The 26601-nt window shown below is 35.9% G+C and overlaps 1 protein-coding gene across 8 annotated transcripts in view; it reads right to left on the reverse strand.

Annotated features, from left to right (window-relative positions):
- The window catches only part of PKN2 (protein kinase N2), a 158898-nt gene that overhangs the window by 37466 nt on the left and 94831 nt on the right, over positions 1-26601 (reverse strand). For 6 of the 8 annotated variants that reach the window (XM_005542808.5, XM_005542807.5, XM_045367706.3 and 3 more), the window contains 5 exons: positions 22499-22616; positions 21705-21850; positions 21396-21609; positions 8187-8372; positions 6765-6874 (listed from right to left, as the gene is read on the reverse strand). In XM_005542808.5, coding sequence (XP_005542865.1) covers positions 6765-6874; positions 8187-8372; positions 21396-21609; positions 21705-21850; positions 22499-22616 — 774 coding nt within the window. The remainder of the gene's footprint in view (positions 1-6764; positions 6875-8186; positions 8373-21395; positions 21610-21704; positions 21851-22498; positions 22617-26601) is intronic. The other 2 variants (XM_015433187.4, XM_045367707.3) reach the window with 1 other exon arrangement.

The raw sequence follows: 26601 nt of genomic DNA on the forward strand, positions 1-26601 counted from the left end.
AGGCAAGGCAAGGAAGGAGAAAGGGAAATACACACTGCGACTTTCCTTTCCTCTTGCTCTTGCATCTCCTAACAGTGTCTCTCATTCTAAGTCATAGCCAAGTCATCTGAGTAAACTTTGTAGTCATCAGCCCACAAACAGGGTAGGACGGGGAAGGAAGGAGACTGGAATCCACTGGGGAAAAACAGAAAACCACCACCTCAAGAAACAATAATATATGTTTTCAGTTCAGCAGTCCAATGAGAGTGATTCTCCAGCTGGAACAAATGTGACAAAAAGAGGGAAACTTTGGGATCATTTGGGAGGATGAGAAATACAGAGAGAAGAGTAGGAGACAGAGATAATGGAGAATATAAGGCCATGATCTTGCCAGGAAAAGTCAGCCTGCTATAGATGTGGGTTACTGCCTCTGCTCCCTTTATAGGAAAGACACAAACAACTACGATAGAAACTACTATGCTGTATCAACTATGCACAACTGCCTCCTATGTCAATCCACATCATATAACAAGTTCCAAAAACTCCTAATTATTCCAAACCTATTGTATACTTTTCTGCCTCCATGTCTTTACATATATAGTTTCTATTTCTAATCTTATATCTTATTCTCCAACTCAAACCTATATTGTTATATAAGATTTTCCTACTATTCTTTCCCCCATACCAGTCCAAATTTTCTCTTCTCATCAAGGGCAAGTTAAACATCCATCTCTTCTACAAAGGCATCCTTTAAATCCAGCCCACATTTTTCCCCCAGGGTTTTTTAGATGCAGCTATCTTTTTATGCATCCTTATAGGAACTTATGTTTTCAAATCTGAGGACTCATGGTTGTCATCATTCTAGAAATTACTGGCTATTATTCCTTCAGACATGGCCTCTGCCCCATTCCTTCTAATCCCTACTTCTGGAACTCCACTCCACGTGTTAGTCATTCTTAGTTTATCCTTCATGTTTCTTAACCTTTCTTTCATATTTTTCATCTCTTTGTCTTTTTGTGTTGTATTCTGGGCAACTTCTTTAGCTCTTTCAGGCCACTAACTCTCTCTTCTTTAACATATGCTCTTAGTTTTCCATTTCAGAAGTTGTGTTTCCTATTTTTTACTTCTACTTGGTTCTCTTTGTTATCGGCATCAATAATTTATCAATAAAGGTCAATAATGTTTCATCTCCACCTTTCCCCCATAATTATTTGAAGCAAATTTCAGACATCTATAATTTCATTTTATTTATTTATTTTAAAACTCTGCTTAGTCTTTTTGGCTCATTACCTATCCTTTGCTCATGTTTTCAAATTCTTCTATTCTTTAAATACTATAATCATCTAAATATTTAAACACAAACTTCAAAATATTTTATATTATATATTTAATAATCCCATATCTGCTTCTGCTTGGTCATGGTGGCTATATCCTCATATATTTTAAAATTTTGGATGCAAGCTCATGTTGGTAGAATTATTATTCCCTAAGCTTCTGAAATACAATGTAATAGTTTTTTATTTTATCTCAAACAATTTATTTTTAACCTACCAGGCCTTAGGGTCCTTTATGCAAGGAATACCTCTGGCACTTTTGCATTCTTTTGCATTTCTTTTTAAAAATTTTTCTTAAAATTTCATTATTTTTAAAATTGTTTTCTTTTTTGTTTGCATTTATTTATAGAATAAATATAAAGTCTCGCTGTGCTGCCCAGGCTAGTCTCAAACACCTGATCTAGTGATCTGCCCACTTCGGCCTCCCAAAGTGCTGGGTTTACAGGTATGAACCACCACAACCGGCCCACACACAGCTTTAAATTGGTTACTTTAGTGTCTCATTCTTAAGAAAGCCATGGATGGCCACACATTTGCCCAAATATACAATATGACAAACAGAGATCTTAAAAGAGATCTCAGAAGTAGTATAGACAATTCAAGAAAAAAATTTAAAACATATTCTCAGATTTAAGAGATGATATTATCTCCATGAGAGAAAAACAGGGTGTTTTTCAAAAACTAAATAACAAAAATGAACTTTTAAAAATTAAAAATATGACATCAAATGTAAATTTTTCAGTTGTAAAAATTTCCTAGAAAGTGGAAAAAAAGACAGAGAAACCACAAAAAAGAAAATCACAGGATTAATCTAAGAGGTTTAATTACCAAGAGAAAACAATAAAAATGGAGATGAGAAAATTATCAAATAAGTAAGTCAAGGAAACAAATAAGCTTTCTGAAAAAAAAAATAAGCTTTCCATTTTTTTTTTTGTTTCATGGATCTGAAACAAATAAGCTTTCAAACTGAAAGTGCCAAACAATATCCACCAAAAAGAATGAAAGATACCCTAGTAAGATACACTACTGTGAAATTTCAGAATACCAGGGAAAAAAAGATAAAATCTTAAAAGTTTTTAGAGATCTAGCAGATCTAACAGATCATGATCAAATGCTGAAAATCAAGGGAGACACAGAATTCTCGACTGTAATAATGAGGCTAAATAATAATTACATAACTCAAAATTAATGAAAGTAATTTCCAACCTATTAGGTTGGTGCAAAAGTTATCGTGGTTTTTGCAATAGAAAGTAATAGCAAAACCGCTATTACTTTTGCAGCAACCTAATAGAATTCTATACCCCAGGTATGATAGTAGAATATACATATTTTCAGACATATATCATCTCTAAAACTTTATTTCATTCACCCTTTTCTCAGCATGAAAATGGAGGATATGATTCACCAACACGAGGAAGTAAAGCAAGAAGATGGAGTGATCCAAGACTCAAGTGATCCAATGTAGAAGACAGTTCTCAAGATGACAGTAAAACAAAGTCTCAAGATGAAAGCTGTGTAGCAACTATTTAAATTGGAGCAGAAAGATGTAAGGCCCTAGAAAGGATGTTTCTAATGGGGAAGAAATGTGGACTAATAGATAACCAAGTATACCTGCTTACATACAGTTGTTTTAGAGTCCTTCTGGAGCTTTTGGGGATAAATAATAGGTATGCAGAAAACTAAGCAAAACAAAACAAAGAGGTATTTAGTGGCCCTAAGGGGAGGAAAGGTATTAAAAAGGAAATATAATCACAGTACAGAACATGGTTCATCTATGGACAATCTTTATAGTTATAATAAACACTAGATTATTGATTTAACATAATTATTTGGGAGAATGAGAATAGGAGTGTGGTGGTTTAAAAGTTAAATTCCAACCTTCTTTCATGTAGTGAGTCAAAAATTTCTGAAAATTAGAAAAAATAAATGAAAAGTCTCTTGGGTTCTTATAATCTTATTTTGTTATTATTATTATTATTTTGAGATGGAGTCTTGCTCTGTCGCCCAGGCTGGAGTGCAGCGGTGTGATCTCGGCTCACTGCAACCTCTGCCTCGGGGGTTCAAGCAGAGCCTCAGCCTCACTCTCCGAAGTAGCTGGGATTACAGGCATCTGCCACCGCACCCACCTAATTTTTGTATTTTTAATAGAGATAGGGTTTCACTATGTTGGTCAGGCTGGTCTTGAACTCCTGAACTTGGGTGACCCGCTTGCCTTGGCCTCCCCAAAGTGCTGGGATTACAGGCATGAGCTACTGCACACAGCTAACTTCTTAAAATCTTGTTATTTACCTCACCTTGCCCTTTCACTCCTGTCATCATACTGTCATACCAGTAACTATAATCCTTTCACAATCTCAACTGTCTGCATACTTCTCTCTGAACATTATCTCCTAACATTCTAGTTCACTCTAATACCTCAACATCCACTGATACGACAATCCCACTGTTAGTCCCAATCCATGAATCCTACCATCTTTTTACTTGTCTTAACTGCTTCGATACTCTCTTCCCTCCTTTCCCAGTGATCCGTCAACATTTTCTACAGCTCTGCTGTTAACAACACTGAAATCTATTAAAATTGTTCTAAGTTTTGTTTCTAAGGACAGGGCTCTTCTCTGTTTCTAATATTGATAAAGAACTTTTACTACTACATTAGTAAAGTTACTCTAAAGGAAAGGTGCAAAGAGTTAACAGGGCTTAGTGTAACATTTTGTCTTTTATTTCAATCTCTCATGGGAGTTTAAGCTTTTATAACAGGAAGGCTGAGGGAATTCAGGGAAAATGAAAAATTGCATAGCTACAAGAAAATATAAAAGAGTAACCCGACAAAATAGAAAGAACACAGAGTTGGTAGTCAGTAGACTTCATTAATAATCCTGGATTAGGCCAGGCACAGTCTCAAGAGTGTAACTGGATTAGGCCAGGCTCAAGAGTGTAATCCCAGCACTTTGGGAGGCTGAGGTGGGCGGATAACCTGAGGTCAGGAGTTCAAGACCAACCTGACCAACATGGAGAAACCCCATTTCTCCTAAAAATACAAAATTAGACAGGAGTGGTGCATGCCTGTAATCCCAGCTACTCGGGAGGTTGAGGCAGGAGAAGCGCTTGAACCTGGGAGGCAGAGGTAGAGATGAGCTGAGATCGCGCCATTGCACTCCAGCCTGGGCAATAAGAGCAAAACTCCATCTCAAGAACGAGGAAAAAAAAAAAAAAAATCCTGGATTATACCCTAGACTAGTTATTTAGCCTGAGGGCCAAAATTTCCTTAGTTTGTAAAATGGAGCTAAATTATACCAACAATTTAAAAATGTTTTTTCTAATAGCAAAATCCAAATGATATTTTACATAAAATCCCAAAACAACAACAAAAAAGACTGTGTTGCCTCTTGAGACAATTCTGCAGAACACTGAAGCTCCACAGAACATAATTTGAATTTTTCTAGATCATTCTAGATCTAGATCATTTCCAGAACTATCCTACAAGTCTAAAAAAAACTATGAATTTTTTATCTCGAAACATTACAGACAACTGGGTTCTGGAATGCCATAGAAGACAAAGTTGACACATGAGACAAAATGCTGGAAACAAACATGTCAGTTTAAAGCAATATTTCCTATAAATTTTTTCTTCTTTTATTACTAAGACCGCTTGAAATGTTTCCATCGGTACATGATTTTATAAACATTTTCTATAAATAGTCTATAAATATAAGGGATAAAAGAATAGAAAGCACATGAAAATGTAAAATATCCTATGTAAACAGAAGGAGCTATTTTAATAGGGAATGTGGTCTCTGCCTAGGAAAAGTTTATAATCAAATTAGGGGTAAGAAACAGCCTATCAAGAACCTAGAGGATCTGCTTAACATGCAGTGTCTTCCAAGTTTTAAAAGGAGCATTACTCCAAAGTGGGAAAAATGCCTGATACCACTGAGGTGAAAAACATTTTTAGGTGAACATTACAATGGTAGGTAAAGAACAAACAACAGTTATCACAGTCTTTTATTGTTCTAAGCTTGTAGTTTAGGTAATTTAAAACCATATTATCTATTCCAGGCACTCATCATCTTCTGCTGTTTCCTCCTCTGTGCTACTGTTATCTTTCTATCTCATTCAAATCACCAGACAGAAAAAGAGCATCCAATTAAAAGTTAAGACACTGAAGGTCTAGTACCAGTCCTGAAATTTATTGGTATGTAACTAACCTGGATCTTGGTTTCCTCAACTACAAAATAATGGCAAGATTCTGAATTACTTGTAATTTATCTTTTCAATATAAAACTTTATTAACAATAACCTTTTCATAAGAAAAATCTCCTAGTCATTTTCCTTCTAATAACAATTCTTTAAGTTTCCTTTCTATATTACTTGATAATTACCTTAAATAGGCTCTGAAATGAAAGAAAATGACATTCAACCAGTTAGTTCTCCATTCTCAAATCCACTTTCATTATATTCAAATTCATAGCCATACTTCAAACCCTAGGCTAAAAGAAAGAATACCCCTGAATGGCTTAAATGTACCAGGCAATGCAAGGTATTTTACATACACTACCCTGGTTTTTCATTGTAACAGTTCTGTGAGTATTACACTCTTAACTCCACTTTAGAGTCGGTAAAACATTGAATGCTTTTAAAATGTTTTGGGGATTACCGTTCTAGCCACTACTTTTAAAACTGGGAAATAATTAAAATTTAATGCTTTCCCAGTTTTAAAAGTAGAGGCTTAGAATAGTAATCCCCAAAACATTTTCACAGCATACATCGTTAAGCATTGTAAATCTGCTTTCATTAACATAATTAATTTTTAGAATAACATATACCATCAACCTAAATACCAAATAATAAAAAAGTTTAGTATCTTTTACTTAGTTTTTAGATAAAATTACGATTACGTAATTTTCCTCTCACAACCCAATGAATGGATTTGAATCTAAAAGTTATCACTATGGATTTAAATCTACTGTGGACCAAGTTAACCTCTGTTGGGTTCTATGGCCACAGACTGAATTCTAGTTATTCAAATTATTCTTGAAAGACACTGAAACACATAGAAGGCTGGGTGACCAAGTCTAATAGCTCATTTCAAATAGAGCTTGAGTAAGATATCCTACACATGGTGAGCCAGAAGAATTGCCTTAGTTGTTAGACAGTGCATTATTAAGATCACCTATATGCTTCAATATTACACCTTACTGATCTTTCAGGTTGCTATGAATGAAACATTTTCAAATTACTACACAAATGAAAGATCTTATAGCTATCTGATATTCATCTCTATATTAAGGTAGACTTTATAACTCATTGAATAAGAAATATAAAAAACAACTTAAGTTCTATTTTTATTCTTGTTAAGAATACAACTTGTTGAAACCTTCTTGAAAATATAACTCACATTTAAAATGAATTATAATGTAATTAAAATTCAAGTAAAAATGTTAGTCCTCTTACCCTGTCTAGTTCCAGTGTAAACTTCTGGTCCCATGATTGATTGGAAATGGGCTTCCAGCTAGTTTGGCCAACCACAGTATTATCAAGCTTCAAAACAGCACAGACATCATCTGTAATTAAAATTTACAAACTAGCTTAAAAACCTTAAACCTTTATAAAAAACAGAAGTACTGCTGTTTAATTAGCAATAAAAGTCTTAAGACCCTTTGAAAATAAAGTTTTTCATAATCAATATTAAAACTTTTGAATCTAAATGGCTAGTTTTATATATACATACACTCCTACTAGACACTCCCAAATTGTCTGTGTTTGACAAAAACACAAATAGTGACTGCTATCTCTTTTGTTTACATTGGCATGTGACTGAAAGAACAGATAAATAGTTGTTTGCCACACTGTGTTTGTGTGAATATCAATCAGTTTTTCTTTCTCTATCTGATATTTACAGAGCTTGTTGCCTTAAACAATTCTTTATTTTCACATTTTTCTTAAAGCCTCTCTCTATACACAGGAAAGCACAGGCAAATTCACTTTTGTATTCTACGGTAGGTTGAACTGTCACATGCTTTTCCCCTGTTATATATCTATATGTAGTTTATGCTTATACTTCAGAATTTCTCCCCAGTGCTTTCCAAACCTCTTGCATTTTACTCTCCTCGAACGACACCCCTACCATCCCCCATCTCAGTGACTACCAGGCTATTATCTCAGTAAACACATCTGGATCAGCAGTTAGATTACCAAAATTTCAATGTTACTATTAAAGTGTCAGTAAACCATTAAAAGAATCAAGGCTGGAGATGGTGGCTCACACCTACAATCCCAGCACTTTGGGAGGCTGAGGTGGAAGGAAAGTTAGAGCCCCTCAGTTCGAGACCAGCCTCCGCAACATAGTGAGACCCTGTCTCTGAAAAAAAAAATAGCCAGGCATAGTGGCACGTGTCTATAGTCCCAGCTACTTAGGATGCTGAGGTAGGAGGATCACTTAAGCCCAGGAGGTTGAGGCTGCAGTGAGACATGATTGTACCACTGTACCTAGCCTGGGCAACAGCAAAATGCCGTCTCAAAAAACAAAGAAAAATAAAGGAATCAAGATATGATTCTACAAGAAGGACCAGTCTCATAGCTTCTGTATACCTTCAGTCTGGCATAAGAGTGATGCTCAATAGTTCATTCTTCCACAAGAACTAATGTTATTTGTCATTCAGTTTTCTAATGTATTTTTAACAAAATAGAATTTGTTGCCTTTTTTGTTTCCTGTCATCAAAGCTTTTAATATTTTAAAATTAAATCATAAAAACCATAATTTTAAAGTACTTTGTCCAACTTGAACACTTCATATTCTTCTCTATCCCCATTCAGAAATCCCTTCTATAAGCACTTTAGTTTGTTACATGATTTTTAAAAATCTGGTTACTGAACTGGACAAGTCATCGGTTTTTAGAAGATTTCGACTACTTCCGCTTTTACTTTTACTCGTTCTGCTCATGAAAGATGATCTGGTTTCACTTGGACTCCAACCAGGCAGTGCAACTGATGTTGCTTTTGACCGTCCAGGGACATTCTCTAGGATATCTTGGCAGCCCATAAGACGAACTTCCAAAGTACCTGTTAGCATACATAAATATCAAATAAGAACATCAATCCTTAATCCATGGAATCCTTAAACTAAATCTGTTATCTATTCAAAAAAAGAAAAAAATAATCTGGTAACAAAAACTCTTCTCCCAGAGGATTTGTGAGGTAGTTATCATCTTTCCTATTTTAATTAGAGAAACCATTACAAATTCCTTAAACAATTAGAAGAAATTTTATAGAAAAGAACAGCACCTCCTGGCTGTGCGTGGTACCTCTCTTGCCTATAATCCTAGCACTTCGGGAGGCCGAAGTGGGTGGACTGCCTGAATTTAGCAGTTTGAGACCAGCCTGGGCAACATGGTAAGACTCTGTCTCTACTAAAAATACAAAAAATAGCTGGATGCGGCAGTGTGCGCCTGTAGTCCCAGCTACCCGGAAGGCTGAGGCACGAGAATTGCTTGAACACAGGAGGCAGAGGGTGCAGTGAGCCGAGACTGCGCCACTGTATTCCACCAAGACTCTCTCTCCCAAAAAAAAAAAAAAAAAAGGAACAGCATCTCCCAAAAGCTGTCTGTCTGTAGGGCATAAAACAAAACAAGTTACATAAACTATGTTGGTAGAGGTATGGGAGGAGAAACATAAAGCTAAATAATATGCCATTAAAATGGTACATGAAAATTGGAAATAAGGAAGTCTCACTATGTGAAAAGGAACTACGTTTAATAGTTACGTAGTTAACACAGAAAAGAACTTTACAAGGTTTTTGTGTAACTAAATAAATTTGTGTTCTATTTGATGTAAAATGACATTATCTTTCCATTCTGTTAGTTTAATTAGCCAAAAAATTATGAGTTGTAATTAAGCATAAAATAACTTCAATTTATTAGGCAAAAAAATACTAAAGATGTTCAAAATGAAAACAAAGAACTATGCGTTAGGTCCTCTGGATATATGGCTTTGTCATTATTTGGGCTAGGCACAATATACTAGAATTTAAATAATGCTTCAGTATTAACATTTTAGATACTGTACACTAAATAACATTTTAGGAGGAGTATTTCTGGTAAAAGTTGTCCCATTAATTTAAATAACTACTTAATTTTACTTAAAGTTTTAAACTGTTTTTAATAATACTTAAGTACTTATATATTTCTGTCCAGGTAAGTAACAAAGCCTCCCAATCCAAAATACCAAAAAAAAAAAAAATAAATAAAAAATAAAAATAATAATAATAATAATTCAGACAAAATATATGATAAAAAGGGTTAAAGACACTGGACATCAGGCAATGAAGAATAGTGATCCCCGAGAGACGGGAAACAAATGAGATAAGCCCTAAGATTGCTCCAGCTTACTGTCTTAAGAATTTCTAGGACACAGCGCAGGGAGGGGGGAAACTCAGGGGAGCCAAGTTGAAGAAACAGAAATGAGAGTACAAGGAAATCAAAGCAGCTAGAGTTCACAAAGCAGAATAAAGGAGACAGCTGTTCATAGAAAGAACTCCTGAGATGGTCAGAGGGTTTTCAAGTATTCATCAAAGTACTAATCGGGCGCGGTGGCTCACGCCTGTAATCCCAGCACTTTGGGAGGCCGAGGCGGGTGGATCACGAGGTCAGGAGATCGAGACCATCCTGGCTAACATGGTGAAACCCCGTCTCTACTAAAAATACAAAAAATTAGCCAGGCGTGGTGGTGCGCGCCTGTAGTCCCAGCTACTTGGAGGCTGAGGCAGGAGAATGGCGTGAACCCGGGAGGCGGAGCTTGCAGTGAGCCGAGATTGTGCCACTGCACTCCAGCCTGGGCGACAAAGCGAGACTCCGTCTCAAAAAAAGAAAAAGTACTAATCAGCACCTGCCTATGAAGAAAAGATCTGAGGCAGGGTAAAGAACCAACTGAAAAAGTTAGAAAGAACAATACTCAGGGCATAAAGGCAGGAATAGTGTTTGCCACCACCAACCAGGCTTGAAAATCTCAACTCATGAGGTACTGAAGAAAATATCCAAAAGAGTCTTGCCCCAGCAGTAGAGAATAATTACCCCTAAACTAAATGATTTCACATAACAAATCTTTAAAGCAGTACCCAAAAGGGCCATATTGTTTCCAAGTAACTGTGTCCTAGTATAAAGTTCAAGAATATTTATAGAAATACAAAAATATTCAGCATCCAACAAGGGAAAATTCACAATGTCTGCCATCTACTCAAAGATTACCAGCTGTATTTGTTTTCTATGGTTGCATTACAAATTATTACAAGCTTAGTGGCTTAACATAAATGTTAGGGTTAGAAGGCAAGGACATCAAAACAGTCAATCTACTGAAAATGTGGCACAGACACATGGAAGAAATGAAAAAGACCTAAACCAAATTTCTAGTGATTAAAAAACGGCAACATCTGAGATTAAAAAAAAAAAAATACACTGGATGGGACTGCAGGCAGATTAAACATTGCAAAAGAAAGATTATTGTTCTTGAAGACATAGTAAAGAAATGATCAAAAATAGAAGACACTAAGGAAAGACTTGGGAATAAAAAAAGAACAGAGCATATATTAACTGTGAGTTTAATTTCAAGTGGCCATATATGTGTAATTGAAATTTCTCATGAAGAGAGAGCAGAAAGAATTGGAGACACAAAATGTATTAGGAAAAAAAAAAAAAAAAAGGCCATGAATTCTCCACATTTGATGAAAGCTATAAACCCAAGAAGTATACAACAAGAAGTTCAATGAACACTAAACAAAAGAAACAGAAGCAAGCCATACTAAAGCACACCATAATCCAATTTCTCCAAACCAGTCATGAACAAAAAACACTAAAAGTAGCCAGAAAAAATCATGTTACATAAAGAGGAACAAAGATTAAGATGGCAGGAGATCTCTTATGCAAAACAATGAAAGCAAGACCATACACTTAACATATGTATAGTTTTTGTATGTCAATTATTCCGCAATAAAACTGCTCTATAAACTGGACACTGATGATGGTGAAATAGGCATATACATTTACTAAAAAAAATACTTTGTATATTTAAAATGAGTGAATTCTATGGTATGTAAACTATATCTCAATAAGGCTATTAGCATTGGGAGGTGGAGTGTCAATAATGTTTTGTTAGACTGTGGAAATCTTATCTTACTGTATAGTATTAACACATTAAGTAGAATATCATTTTGAGTTCAAAAAATTTGTTGTGTTTCTTGTTTTGTTGTTAAACTGGCAAATTTAGCTAATTTCCACTGCAAATGCTCAGCTGTAAAATGCATCCTGGGGAAACTGAAAACATCTGGCTACTACTTCAAACTATGGTAGCTTATTAAATATTTTAGTAATTTCAGTATATCAGAACATGACAATGCTCAACACCTGCTTTCATTTAAGAAAAAAAATCTAGAGGGAGTTCTTTATTAAACATCTAGAAGTTTCTTTATGAGGTGACACAATTGCATATAAACACATTAGAAATAGTTTAAAACTACATTCATAAAGCACAATATGAAATTTTCAAAACAAGCAAATCCAAGAAGTAAATGTTGGTATTCAGAAGTAATAACTATGAATTGCATTAGAACAAGTAAATGCTTTAACATTTTTCGTTCAGCTTTCTGGAAAACTATTTTATACCTATTTCACTAATTTCGTATTTCATCGTGGTATGATTAGGCAACTTTTTAAAATTCTGTAGAAATATCCTCTTATAAAAACTAGTAAATTTCTCAAAACGTGAAGCCCCCCCCCCAAAAAAAATCAACTTTACCTTATTTGAAGTAGCAACAAATTTGCAAATTTCAGTAGTATAATCATGCAACCACAAAAGAAACCGGAGTATGAGATGAACCACAAATAATAGCATGCAGTAAAAACTTCAGAACAGCAAATGCTCTTACTATTCATCCATGTTCATCTTTCGTCATGTGGAGTCTTCTATTAATGTCAGTACTATTTCCCTAGTTACTTAAAATTTAGTTTATGGTCCCTTAGAAGCTTAAAGAATTTTTTTTTAAATGTCTTAAGAATTGTAAGATACTTCTTTTTTGGTTGGTGACTTATATAACTGTGAGTAAAGTTTAGTAATGGAATGACGAACAGGGGAAGAAGGAACTGAAAAGAGGGAACAGGAGACTAGAAAAGGAAAACAATTCCAGTCAGCTCCAGCTGAGTTTCTAAAATGTGACTTTATTACTTTTCTAGAAATATGGTTAATTTCCAAATATTTGACAACCATATTTTAATCAATGCATCATTCAGAAGTGCTTGAGTATCAACAATGTGTTCAGTATTGAGCCAAAAGGTGGTGAAACTTAGTAGACAATAAGTACAGTCCTTGCCTGAAGTATAGTCCTTGCCTAATTGTCAGATACTATTTACCAAGTACTTGTTGAATGTATCAAATATCCCATGCTGGAGGCGAGGATATGATGTAGGTAGACGACAAGGTCTTTGTTCTTTATAGGTCTATATTCCAGTTTTGATTTAAAAATACATATAAGAAGATGAATACTAAGGTAAAGACATTTAAGCAGTGTAGAGGAGGCACCGGGCACAAACCAGTTTGTGACAGAAGATTCATAGTAGGAGTTACAGAGATATGACTGGAAAGATAAATAGGTATCAAATATGAAAGAATTAGATCAGAGGTTCCCAAGCTTTCTCAGTTCATGGTGCCCTAATGTTTTAAACTATTTTTTAACTGTGTCCCAAGGCCCAAAGATATATCTAATAGTTCTGCTTATTAAACGGTTAGGTCCAAACATAGGATATGATTGCTTTCCTAACAAATTAATAGCTATTTGAAAAAAAATACATATAACTAAAAGAAAAAGCATTTTCATTCTTAAGCAAGATTACTTCCTTTTGGAAACTGTATAACTTCTAAAGCTTTGGAATCAGTTTGGAAACTACCACACTGATTTCCTATTTCACACTGATTTCGCATAGCACTTTAAAAAAACCAAAATCACAGCAATCGAGGAAAACCCAGCTTCATAAATACAAGACATCACTGAAAGGAATGTAGCTCCACCTAACGCTGAAACTGTAACTACCTTGAGCTAGTAGTCTGAATGGTGACTATAGGAAGTTAATGCTGTGCTTCCCTCAAAAACTTAAAATATCCTGATGTGGCCCTGTGAATTCACTTTGGTATCCCAGGTTGCCTCAGATTTAAGCACTCAATTTGTGAACTGCACCTTTAGACTGATCCTAATTAGTGGCAACAGCGAAGTTTAACTGTAAATTTGTCCTTCCTGTTTTGATGTATAAGTTTGACACAGAGTAAAACTGAATAATGATACTCTTAACAACCAGAATGTGATAGTATGCTATGCAACATTGAAGAACACTTTCATAACTTCAAAATTTTTAAGGTTTGTTGATATTAATATTCATAAGAAAATTAAATGATTCTGGAAAGTCATGTAACAAAAATATGTCATATTCACATGGCCCATAAAAAAGAAGCCTTTGTGGGTGATGTCAGAGAAAATGATGGAGTAAGAAAGTCCTCATGTGGTACAGATCAGATCACATAGCATCTAGTATTTAAGATGGACATAATTGCAGAATAAAGTATATTCCTTTAATAAATCTGGCCTTGTGAAATTGTTTTTTAAAAAGATATATGTAATGAATCCTAAAAAAAAAAGTACAAAGACAGTCTCTTTACAGAAATAGAAAAAGAAACTGACAGAAACTTTCAGAATTGAGTTTATCACAACTCTGGAAAACATTCAAAGGTTTACCACAAGTAAGCAAATGTTTAATCAAAATCCAAAAAGCAAGTGACACTCCGGAGAGCTCTGTGGAGTTTTCACTTACCTTTGCCTCATCCTTCTCTTAACTCCCAACAGCTTGGGGGCAGTATTGAAGATGGCAGCCTGCTGTAAGGAGGGGGCGGAGATCTTTTTCTAAAATAATTGTGATCACCTGCTTTGACCTGTCTGAGGGCTCCTTAAAATACTAACACCAACAGCTTGCCATTATTTCACATAACTAGAAAATCTTTGGCTGGGCACAGTGGCTCACGCCTGTAATCCCAGCACTTCGGGAGGCCAAGGAGGGTGGATCACGAGGTCAGGAGATCGAGACCATCCTGGCTAACACGGTGAAACCCCATCTCTACTAAAAATACAAAAAATTAGCCGGGCATGGTGGTGGGCACTTTTGTCCCAGCTACTCTGGAGGCTGAGGTAGGAGAATGGCGTGAACCCGGGAGGCGGAGCTTGCAGTGAGCTGAGATCGTGCCACTGCACTCCAGCCTGGACAGCAGAGCGAGACTCCATCTCAAAAAAAAAAAGAAAGAAAATCTTTGAAGGCAGAGAAACAGCTAAGTGGAGAGCATCTGTCAAAAACAATGGAAGGCAAATGAAACAGTCTCTGCAAACTAAGGAAAAAAGAAGATCAGTTGGGGTAAACAATAGAAAAGCCAAAGAACCTGGGAGCAACAGCTAGCAGAGGAAATGCTTTGGAGAATAAAAGACTTTGCAATGCTTGTACATATTATTGGGATACTAGAAGGCTACGTGCAAGGAAGAGGCATCCTCGGAAGAGATCTGAGAACACCCTAAGCTCTCACCTATGATTGACTCTCAAGCTCTGCACAAAGCAAATGCAGAGTTGTACAGTGTCTGAGTGAGTGCTCAAGCACAGGGCCCAGCTGCAAAGACTGGGCAATCTTTTCTTCTTCAGGAATTAAAGGAAATGTCTGTTGAAACACCCGATGACCACGACACAGTAAGCCAAAAAGTATCTGAGACAGGTCTCAATTTAGAAGTTTATTTTGCCAAGATTAAGGACATACATGACATAGTCTCAGTAGGTCCTGACAACACGTGCCCAAGGTGGTCGGGTTACAGCTTGGTTTTATATATTTTAGGGAGACATAAGGCATCTATCAATACATGTAAAATGTACATTAGTTGGGTCCAGAAAAGAGGGACAACTCAAAGTGGAGATTTTTCAGGTCACAGGTGGACTCAAAGATTTTCTGATTGGCAATTGATAGAAAGACTTTATCTAAAGACCTGGAATCAATACAAGGGAGTATTGCAAGAGTGTCGTTAAGATAAGGGGTTGTGGAGACCCAGGTTCTCATTTTGTAGATGAAACCTCCAGACAGCAGGCTTCAGAAAGAAGAGACTGTAAATGTTTCTTATCTACTGAAAAAGTCTGTTCTGTCAGTCTTAAGGTCTCTGTTTTGATGTTACTGCTGGTCTGCTATGCCCGAATTCCAAAGGGAGGAAGGCATAATGAGGCATGTCCAACCACCCATTCCCAGCATGACCTGAACTAATGTTTCAGGTTTACTTTAGAATGCCTTTGGCTGAGAGGAGGGGTCCATGCATTCGGTTGGGTGGCTTAGAATTTTATTTTGGTTTACAATGTATTAATGAAATAGACACCTCAGGGATAATACATGAGAAAGAAGACAGTCTCTACAAAATAGATTATAAAAGTTGCTAAGCAAACAACTACATTCAACATATAGCAGAAAAACGAAATCTTTGGGAGTAGAATCTGATTTGTGAGTAAGTATACTAGGGAAAGGAAGTACTTGAATTATGAAGCAAGCACAGTAACAGAATATGGTCGGTTCACAGAAAAAAGAAATTAACAGAAACTGTCCCTGGGGAAGCCAAGATGTTGGACTTACTAAATTAAATTGCTCAAAAATCTAAAAGAAACCACGGACAAATATCTAGGGGAAACAAGAAAAGTGATGTGTCAACAAGTAAGAGAACATCAATACGGAAAAAAAAAAAATTATAAAAAAGAATCAAACGGAAATTCTGGAATTGAAAAGTATAATAACAAAAATGAAAAAAATTTACTAGAGAGGTTCGATACAAGATTTGAGCAGGCAGAAGAAAAAGTGAGCCAACTTGAAGGCAGATCAATTGAACTTGTCTAGTCTTAAGAGCAGAAAGAAAAAATAATGAAGAAATAAGAGTCTAAGAGAAATACCATAAAGCACACCAATGTAGGCAAAAATCAAAATCTCAGAAGGAGAAGAAAGAACATTTGAAGAAATGATTGGAAACTTCCCAAATCTGAAGACAGACACGAACCCACTCATCAAGCTCAAAGAATCTAAGCAGAATTCAAAAACATCCACTCTAAGACACATTATAATTAAACTGTGAAAAAACAAAGAAAATCTTGAAAGCAACAAGACAAAAATAACTCATCACTTACAAGGGATCCTCAGTAACATTAACGGTTGATTTCTCATTACAAAGCATAAAGGCCTGGAGGGAGCAGGAGGACTTTTTTTGTTTGAGACGGAGTCTCACTCTGTCACCCAGGCTGGAATGCAGTGGCACGACCCGGCTCACTGCAACCTCTGCCTCCCGGGTTCAAACGATTCTCCTCCCTCAGCCTTCTGTGTAGCTGGGATTACAGGCATACGCCGTCATGCCTCGCTAATTTTTGCATTCTTACTATAGATGGGGTTTCACCATGCTGGCCGGTCTAGTCTCAAACTCCTGACCTAAAGTGATCCACCCGTCTCGGCCTCCCAAAGTGCTGGGATTATAGGTGTGAGCCACTGTGCCCAGTTGGACATTTTTTTAAGTGCTGGAAAAAACCAAAATTGCCAGCCAAGAATTCTATATATATAGCAAACTATCATTCAAAAAAGAAAAAAAATAAAAAGGTTCCTAGATAACAAAAGCTAAGGGAGGTAGACACTAGGAGACCCGCCCATAAGAAATGCTAAAAAAGCCTTTTAGATTGAAATGAAGGATGTGGGAGGAGAAGGGGGGGCAGTCAGGAAGGGGAGGGAGGGAAGGGAGGCAGGGAGGGAAGAGAAGCAGGGAGGGAGGGAGGGAGGGAGAGGAGGAAGGGAGAGAGAAAGGAAGAAAGGAAGACAAATGCAGGTAAAATTAACTACATAAGTAAATATAGAAGCCAGTATTTTTTTTTTTTTTGAGATGGAGTCTTGCTCTGCCACCCAGGCTGGAGTGCAGTGGCGCGATTTTGACTTACTGCAAGCTCCATCTCCCGGGTTCACGCCATTCTCCTGCCTCAGCCTCCAGAATAGCTAGGACTACAGGCGCCCGCCACCACGCCTGGCTAATTTTTTTTTTTTTTGTATTTTTAGTAGAGACGGGGTTTCAACGTGTTAGCCAGGATGGTCTCGATCTCCTGACCTCATGATCCGCCCGCCTCGGCCTCTCAAAGTGCTGGGATTACAGACATGAGCCACCGCGCCCGGCCAGAAGCCAGTATTTCTATAATTTAAGTAACTCTTCTTTTGTTTCCTTTATGATTTAAAAGACTAATGCATAAAACAATATTTATAGCCTATGTTAATGGGTATATGGTGCATAAAGACAGTTTGTGACAATATAACAAGGGCACAGTGAAGAAGTTTTGTAGGCTACTAAAGATAAGATTATAATAAATTTAGGACATTAGTTACAATCACTGGGGTAATCACTAAGAAAATAATAAACCTGCACACAGATGTTTATAACAGCTTTATACATAACTGACAAAACCTAGAAGCAACCAAGAAGTCCTTCAGTAAATGAATGAATAAATAAATTATGGTACATACACACAATAGAGTATTATTCAGCACAAAACCAAAAATGAGCTATTAAACCATGGAAAGACATGGAGGAAACTTAAATGTGTATTACTAAGTGAAAGAAACCAATGTGAAAAGGCTACATACTGTAAGATTCCAACTATATGACCATTCTGGAAAAGGCAAAAACTACAGAGGCAGTAAGGTGAGTGGTTGTGAGGAGTTCAAGATTTAGTGAAAGACCAGGCATAGTAGCTCATGCCTGTAATCCCAGCACTTTGGGAGGCCAAGGCGGACAGATCACTTGAGCCCAGGAGTTGAAGACCAGGCTGGGCAACATAGAGAAACCCCGTCTCTACAAAAAAAATAAACTGAGTGTGGTGGTGTGCACCTGTACTCCCAGCTACTAGGGAGGCTGAGGTAGGAGAAAAAAAATATATATATATTTATCTCAGAAAAGGGAGCAAGAAGAGAATAAGAAAAGTAGAGTAGAAGCTGGGCATAGTGGCTCATGCCTGTAATCCCAACACTTTGGGAGTCTGAGGTGGGAAGATTGCTTGAGGTTGGGAGTTTGAGACTAGCCTGAGCAACACGGTGAGACCCCACTCCTAGCAAAAAATTAAAAATTAGCTAGGTGTGGTGGCACATTCCTGTACTCCTAGCTACTCAGGAGGTTGAGGCAGGAGGACTGCTTGAGCCCAGATGTTTGAGGTTACAGTGAGCTATGATCACACCACTGTACTCCAGCCTTGGCAACAGACAGAGATCCTGTCTCGAAAATAAATAAATAAAAATGGAGTAGAAAAATTCAATTAAAACCAAAAGAAGGTAGTAATAGAACTCAGAGAAAAAAAGATAAACACTTGCAAAAAACAAAAACAAAAACAAAAAAACCTGCAAAATGCCAGAAGCCCTTTTGTTGTATAATAATTTGGCTGGTTTTTGTCCCTGGTTTCTGGAAGACAGCCTCTAAGTCTAAACCTCTGGACTGTCCCCCAGTGATAGGAGTGCCTTTGTTATTCATAGTGGATACCTCAGACCACACCTGATAAGGTGACTCATGGTTGGCCTCTAGACAGTTTCAGGATGGGGGGCTGGCCATGCCAGAAAGAATGATCATATCTTTAGGAGGTGGAGGCTTTGAGCCACACATCAATCAGTCTGACCTTCTGACCTAGGGAGGGGCACAAGGCTGGAGATTGAATTCAATCATGTGGCCAATGATTCACTCAATCACACCTACGTAACAAAGCCCCAGTGAAAATTCTGCACACTCAATGCTCAAGTGAACTTCCTGATCAGTGACAGACACTGATGTGTTAGGAGGGTGATATATCCTAAGGACGCATAAGGTTTGTGTTTGAGATCCTCTAAGATCTTCCCCTTTATGTTTATTTTCTTTTCGCTGCAGTGAGCCATGAAGGTCCTAATTTGTATCCTTTATAATAAAAATGTAATCCTAAGTATAGTGCTTCCCTGAGTTCTATGATTTGTTCCAGCAAATTACTGAGCTGAGATGCTAGTAGAAATTCTGGAATCTGTAGACAGTTGGTCAGGAGTGCATGTGGCCTTGGAAACTCTAAGTTTGCTGCTTGCTTATGAAGTGATGGCAGTTTTGTGGGGGACTGTGCTATAAACCTATTAAATTTAACCTACCTCTCAGTAGTTACCACCAGGATTATTACATCCTATTGGTAATTACTTTAAATGTTTCTCTCTCTTTCTTTCTTTCTTAGAGATGGAGTCTTGCTCGGTCACCCAGGCTGGAGTGCAGTGATAGAATCACAACTCACTGTAGCCTCAAACTTCTGGGCTCATGCAATTCTCCTGCCTCTGCCTCCCAAGAAGCTGGAACTACAGGTGCATGCAACCTCACCTGGATAATTGTCTTAAACTATTAAATTAAATAGCAGACACTGGTCAGATGCGGTGGCTCACACCAGTAATCCCAGCACTTTGGGATGCCAAGGCAGGCAGATCACTTGAGGCCAGGAGTTTGAGACCAGTGTGGCCATCATGGTGAAATCCCATCTCTACTAAAAATACAAAAACTAGCCAGGTGCAGTAGCACATGCCTGTAATCCCATCTACTCGGGAGGCTGAGGCACAAGAATTGCTTGAACCTGGGAGTGGGAGGCTATAATGACAGAGTGAGACTGTCCCAGTAAAAATGAATTAAAAAAAAAAAAAAAAAGCACAGACTGACAGAATGGATCTTATAAAACAGGACACAATAATATATAATCTAAAAGACACTCATTTGAACCCAAAGACAAAATCAAAACAAAGTAGGGGTAGCTGTTCTAAAATCAGACAAAACAGACTTTAAATTAAATATTATTACAGGAGAGAAAGAAGGACATTATAAAGGAGTTAAGGTAAAGGTAAAGGAGTCAAGCCATCTAAAAGATATAAAAATTATAAACATACATGACCTAGCAACAGAGCCCACAAATATAGGAAACAAAAATTTACATAACTGAAGGGAGAAACAGAGACGGTTCTACAGAAATAGTTAGACATATTACCATACTTCCAATAATGGACCTATTAGAACATGATCAAAGAAGAATGAAAGAAAAATAACTATTGGTGAGGATCTGGAGATACTGAAACCCACTTTATACATTACTGTTAGAAGTATAAAATAATGTAAATGCTGTGAAGAACAGTTTGACAGTTCCTCAAAATCTTAGATATAGCTACCATATGACCTAGCAATTATACTCCTAGGAATATACCCCCAAATTGAAAACAGATGTTCAAGTAAAAACCTGCACATAAATGTTCATAGCAACACTACTCACAACAGTCAAAAGGTAGAAAGAACCCATATGCTCTGACAAACAGGTCAATCAAATATGGTATATAGGTTGAGTATTCCTTATCCGAAATGCTTGGGACCAGAAATATCTCAGATTTTGGAATGTTTATATTATATTATACTTACCGATTAAGCATCCCTAATCTGGAAATCTGAAATCCCAAATCCAAAATGCTCCAATGAGCATCATGTTGGGTGCACAAAAAGTTTTGAATTTTGGAATATTCCCGCAAGTGGAATACTATTCAGACATTAAAAGTGAGTGAAGTACTCATACATAACATGAATGCACCTTGAAAACAATATGCTAAGTAAAAGAAGCCAGGCAAAAAAGGTCACAAATTATATAATTTCTATCATATGAAATATCTAGAATAAACAAATCTGTAGAGACAGACAATTAGTAGTTGCTGGCAGCTGGGAGGAAGGGGGAATGAGGAGTGACTGCTTAACGGGTATGCGTTTCCTTTTGGGGTGATGCAAATGCTTTGAAACTAGGTAGTGGTGATGGTCACACAATATTGTGAATATACTAAATGCTTCCAAATTGAATAAAATTAAAATGATTAATACAACAAATTTTATTCTATGTGTATCTTATCACAATTGAAAAAAATCTATGCACAAGTTTTTCAATTATTAAATCAGAACCAGTTATAGACAAAAATACACACAACAAACAACGGATATACACTACATACCTGTTAATGCTGCTGGTTTGGATAGTGTACTATATTGATTTTGTGTAGATATCATACTTTGACGTGGACTTAGTGTTGGTGATGCAACAAGTGACAGTTCTTCAATAATAATACTGCTTTTGGGATGATTCTTGGGAAGTTCATTTAATCTCTGCTCTAATGAATACTTTAAAAGGTCCAACTTCTGACTTGATTCATTAAATCTTGCTTGAGCCTTGCACAGGGAAAAGACAATTGTTGTCACTCAAATAATCACGTACTTTGAATAATGTATTTATTAAATCAAATAAAAATTTTATTTAGAATTACTTCTGAAAGTGCTTTTCTGTCTGTTACTTTTCCTGAGCCAAGTAATTTCATTACATTCTTTGCACCTTCTGCTACTGCAAACTCTATCCTAAAATGATGCCTTAATTCTTCCATCCGAAGTTCAAGAGGACTTATCACAGGTTTTGCTAGAAGGGAAAAAAGAAATTTTAATTGCACCATTTATTTGACTTTCCAATTTGCAGTGATTAAAATCATGAAAAGAAATGAATTCCCGTGACATTACAGTAATTTAGTCCTTACATCAATAAACACTGAAATAAAAGTATTTGATATGATACTGAAATTCAGTCTTTCATTTTTTTCATTATACATCAAAATTACAAATCTGGAAAAAAGATTTTAGAGGTGAAAGATATCCAAATATTGTAACACTGGGAGACTGAAAGTTTCTACTCCTACTCTTAGCAACTAGCTGTTAAAGATTTCTTCTGGAATTAAAAATAAATAAATAAAACAAAACCAAAAAAACAAAAGAAAACAAAATCATACTCTTAAACAGGTAACAGATTGTTTTAAAAATAGAGACTGATCGTAAGTATTTGATAATCTATTTAAATGAAGAGATATATTCTAGATCAATATCTTCTTGAAATATAAGGGCCAAATATCTAAAAGCATCTATCCAAGTGAAGAGTCTAAAACTCAAGATTAAAAAAAAAAAGATAGTAATAATAATGCTTCCCCCCCCTTAACTTTGAACCACTGCCCTGTTCCTACATAAGATTATTTAGCACCATTATGCTCATAAGAAGGAGGACAATTTATTCCATCACCATTATCAAAAGCCAATTCATTAGTCTGGACTGCCTGAAGAATCTGCATTCGTATGACTTCTATTTTTGTCTTGCTATCCTGGAGCAGTTGCTGAGCTGTACCATGGAGTTTCCGATCCTATTAAAAAAAAAAGTTAGAAAAATTAAGCAAATAAAGGGGAAAATGAAACATTTTCATATCTTCTAAACAGATCAAGTGATGTATCAGCAAGTGAAAAACAGTTAAAAGAATGCTGTTAGCGCTATAATATATCTTATTGATAAATTTACAAAAAAAAGAGCCATCAAACTTACAGAGTGATAATTGTGAAAAACAACTCCATTAGTTAAGACAGTTTGGGAGAGAAGTAAATCTTATTATGGCTGTGTTTTTAAAATTTATTTTTTATTGCATATACTTGCAGTGTACATGATGTTTTGGTATGCATACACACAGTGAAATGATTATTACAGTCAAACAAATTTACTTCTACGGTTACCCCTTTTCATGTGTATATGTATTACGTGTATCTAAAATCTACTCTCTTAGCATATTTTCGGTATATAATATTAACTGTAGTTCATGCTATATATTAGATCTCTGGACTTATTCATCCTACCTAACTCTAAATATGTACCTTTTGACCTACTTCTCCCCATTTCTTCTTCCTCCCTATTGCTGGTAACTGTATTCTACTGTGTTTCTATTTATTCAGCTCTTTTTTTTGGATTCCACAGGGAAGTGAGATCATGCAGTATTTTTCTTCCTGTGTCTGGCTTATTTCACTTTGCATAATGTCCTCTGGGCTCACCCATGTTGTCATATATGGCAGCATTCCCTTTTTCAAGGCTGAACAATATTTCATTATGTATATACATATATATATACACACACAGCACAATGCATTTATCTGCTAACAGATACTGTAGGTTTGAATCTTGTTACTATTTTTTAGAAAATCAAAATCCAAATTCACATTTGTAATTTTCTTATTTTTGCTATACACAAAAAATAAAGAATTTTTCTTTACTATGATCAATAACTCTAAGATTCAGAAACATAGTATGAAATGAATGCCTCCATGATTAAACCTAAAATAAAAACCTAATCAGATAGCATTTGTGTTCCAATTAATTATGCTGAGAGAGGTAGAAAACAGCATTTGTCAACCCTGGTGAAAATGAGAAAGGTCCCTAGAAAGACTTTAATGTCAAAAAATGAGACCTTCTTAATAAAGCTGGAGAATAGACTTCTGTCATTTCTTAAGATTTCAAAAAAAGCTCTGAATTAAGTGAAATAATGTTAATGCCTGATACGATTTGGTGTTTGTCCCTCCAAATCTCATTTTGAAATGTAAGTCCTCAGTGTCTGAATCGAGGCCTACTGGGAGGTATTTGGGTCACAGGGACAGATCCCTCATGAATTGCTTGGTGCCACCCTCACAGTATGAGTACGTTCTCATTCTATGAGTTCACGTTGGTCGTTGAGCTGTTCGTTCAAAAGAGCCTGGTACTTCCTCCTCTCTCTCTTGCTTCCTCTCACCAGGTGACATGTTGGCTGCCCTTCATCTTCCATCATGACTGTAAGCTTCCTGAGGCCCTCAACAGAAGCACATGCCAGCACCATCCTTCTTGTACAGTCTGTAGTACCGTGAGCCAAAAATAAACCTTTTTCTTTACAAATTACTCAGTCTCAGATATTCCTTTACAGTAACACAAATGAACCAATGCAATAGCATACCATTGCTTAGTTCCAGTAACACTGAATGTGAGTGACAGAAGGAACTGTACACCAAATAATGACCTACTCAAAGATGTCAATGTCCTAAGCCTCAGAACCTTGTTAGTAAGTTACCTTACATGGCAAAGGAGATTTAAGGTAGCAAATAGAATTAATGTTGTTAATCATTTGACCTTAAAATACAGAGACTGTCCTTGATTATCCAGATAGGCCCAATGTAATCACAAGGGTCCTTAAATGTAGAAAAGGGAGGAAGAAAAGGTCAGAGTGATGTGATGTGAGAAAAACTGGACCTGCTATTGCTGGCTTAGAAGAAGCCAGGAGCCAAGAAGTGTGAGTAGCGTCCAGCAGCTGGAAAAAACAGGGAAACATTCTGCCCTACATCCTCCAGACGGGAATGCAGTCCTGCCAACACCTTGATTTAAGCTCAGTAAGGTTCACTTCAGACAAAATAACTACAAAATTATAACATAATACATTTCTGTTGTTTTATACCACTAAATTAGTGATACTTTGTTACAGCAACTGTAGAAAACTAAGAAATTTTAAAAAGAAATATTAGAAGTTAATGCCACCTCCTGTTTTTAGAGTTGCATCAGTTGTTAAAGACTGGTATCCACACACACATACACACAGAAATTGATTAAACATCAAGTTAGAAAGTACTTACTCATAAGAAAGGACAAGCTTTGCATTTTATTTAAGCATCTCTATTTTTAATCACTAAGGCAATCAGTACTAATTTGGAAATAAAATAGCACACAATCAACCTGTATCCTCCCGGAGATTCATGTCTCTTAGAACTCAAGAGACACGCTTGATGACGGCAGTATTATTTCAATAAATCAAACACACACTATTTGACACTGAATAAAGAAGAAAAAGATTGGAGATAAGAGGAATAAAAGTGAGCTGAGATATACTCTGCTGAATACCAAACTCAGGTTAATATACCATGGAGGAAAAAACATTGCATATTTATGAAATTTATAAATTTTTCTTCTATTTCTTTCATATTCCCAAAGTCAGTCATTTAGAAAATAGCTTCTGGCCAGACTGCTGCATAATGACATTTAGGTCAACAATGGAATACATATACCTATGTTTAGATATATTTAGATATACAAGTACTTACCATTGTGTTACAATTGCCTACAGTATTCAGTATAGTTACATGCTGTTACTACAGCCTAAGTGCAATAGGCTATACCATATAGTCTAGTACCTTCTAGAATTGTGTAAGTACACTCTATGATATCCACACAATGATGAAATCACTCACTGATGCTTTTTTCAGAATGTATCCCTGTTGTAATGCAATGCATGACTGAATTTCTTTGAGATCAGACTAGAGTAAAAGTATTCCAAAGCTCATAATTTAATGGGACAACCGTACTTTGCAGTCAGACAGACTTGAGCCCAAATCTTATTATATATAAACTTGGACAAATTATCTATTTTCTGAAAGCCTTAGGTTTCTTGCATAAACTATGTAAATTGTGATACCATTCTCTTCAATATAAAACTTTTGTTAGCATTAAACTAAAATTATATTGCCTAGCACATAATTGGCATTAAAATGTTCTCTTTTAGGACAATAAAAATAATGATTAAGTGTCTTGAAGTTCTAATGTAAAAGTATAAATATTAAGTAAACCATATAATATTACCCTCTTCAATTAAGCTACTTCTTTTATTATTTTATTGTCATGCAAAATGACAGTAGTTCCATCATTTTACTTCTTTGGAAATACTCCTTTCTTCACTATTTGAATTCAACAAGCAAGAAACAGCACTTGTATTTTATTTTCAAAATCGGTGAATTTTCCCACAGAAATTTCTGGAGGATCTGCAGGATGTCAACATATGATGAAACTTTTAAAATGGACTTTGGATATTATCTATCACAGGCAATACATAGTTATTACATATCAGTTTTACGTTTTCAGGCATTCAACGGAATTTTTATTGAGCACATAATACGTACAAGGGAAGAGATAAGGCTGGAGTATATGAACTGGTTTACATATTGGAGAAATCTGACTTATGTTGATAAAAACTTTGGGAAAGTTTTTACATATATGAGGTTGAACTACACAAAAATGCCAATGTCTGACTGATTTTGAACTAAAAAAACAGCAATTTTATATGGCTCAACCTAATAGACTAAAGTAATGAACTATTAGTAATTGGTACTCTATAATGCTGGTAATTATATTTGGAATAAATATTTTACAATTATAAGAATAACTAAACATTTATACTATTTTCAAATTATATGTTTTTTATTTTACAAAAAAAATAACATCTTGTTTTGCAAGCTACAGTGGGACATTACAACACATTACATCACACAGAAAACTTTCAAAAAAGCCAATCATTG

Source organism: Macaca fascicularis, chromosome 1, assembly GCF_037993035.2.
Source record: "Macaca fascicularis isolate 582-1 chromosome 1, T2T-MFA8v1.1".
Lineage (NCBI taxonomy): Eukaryota > Metazoa > Chordata > Mammalia > Primates > Cercopithecidae > Macaca > Macaca fascicularis.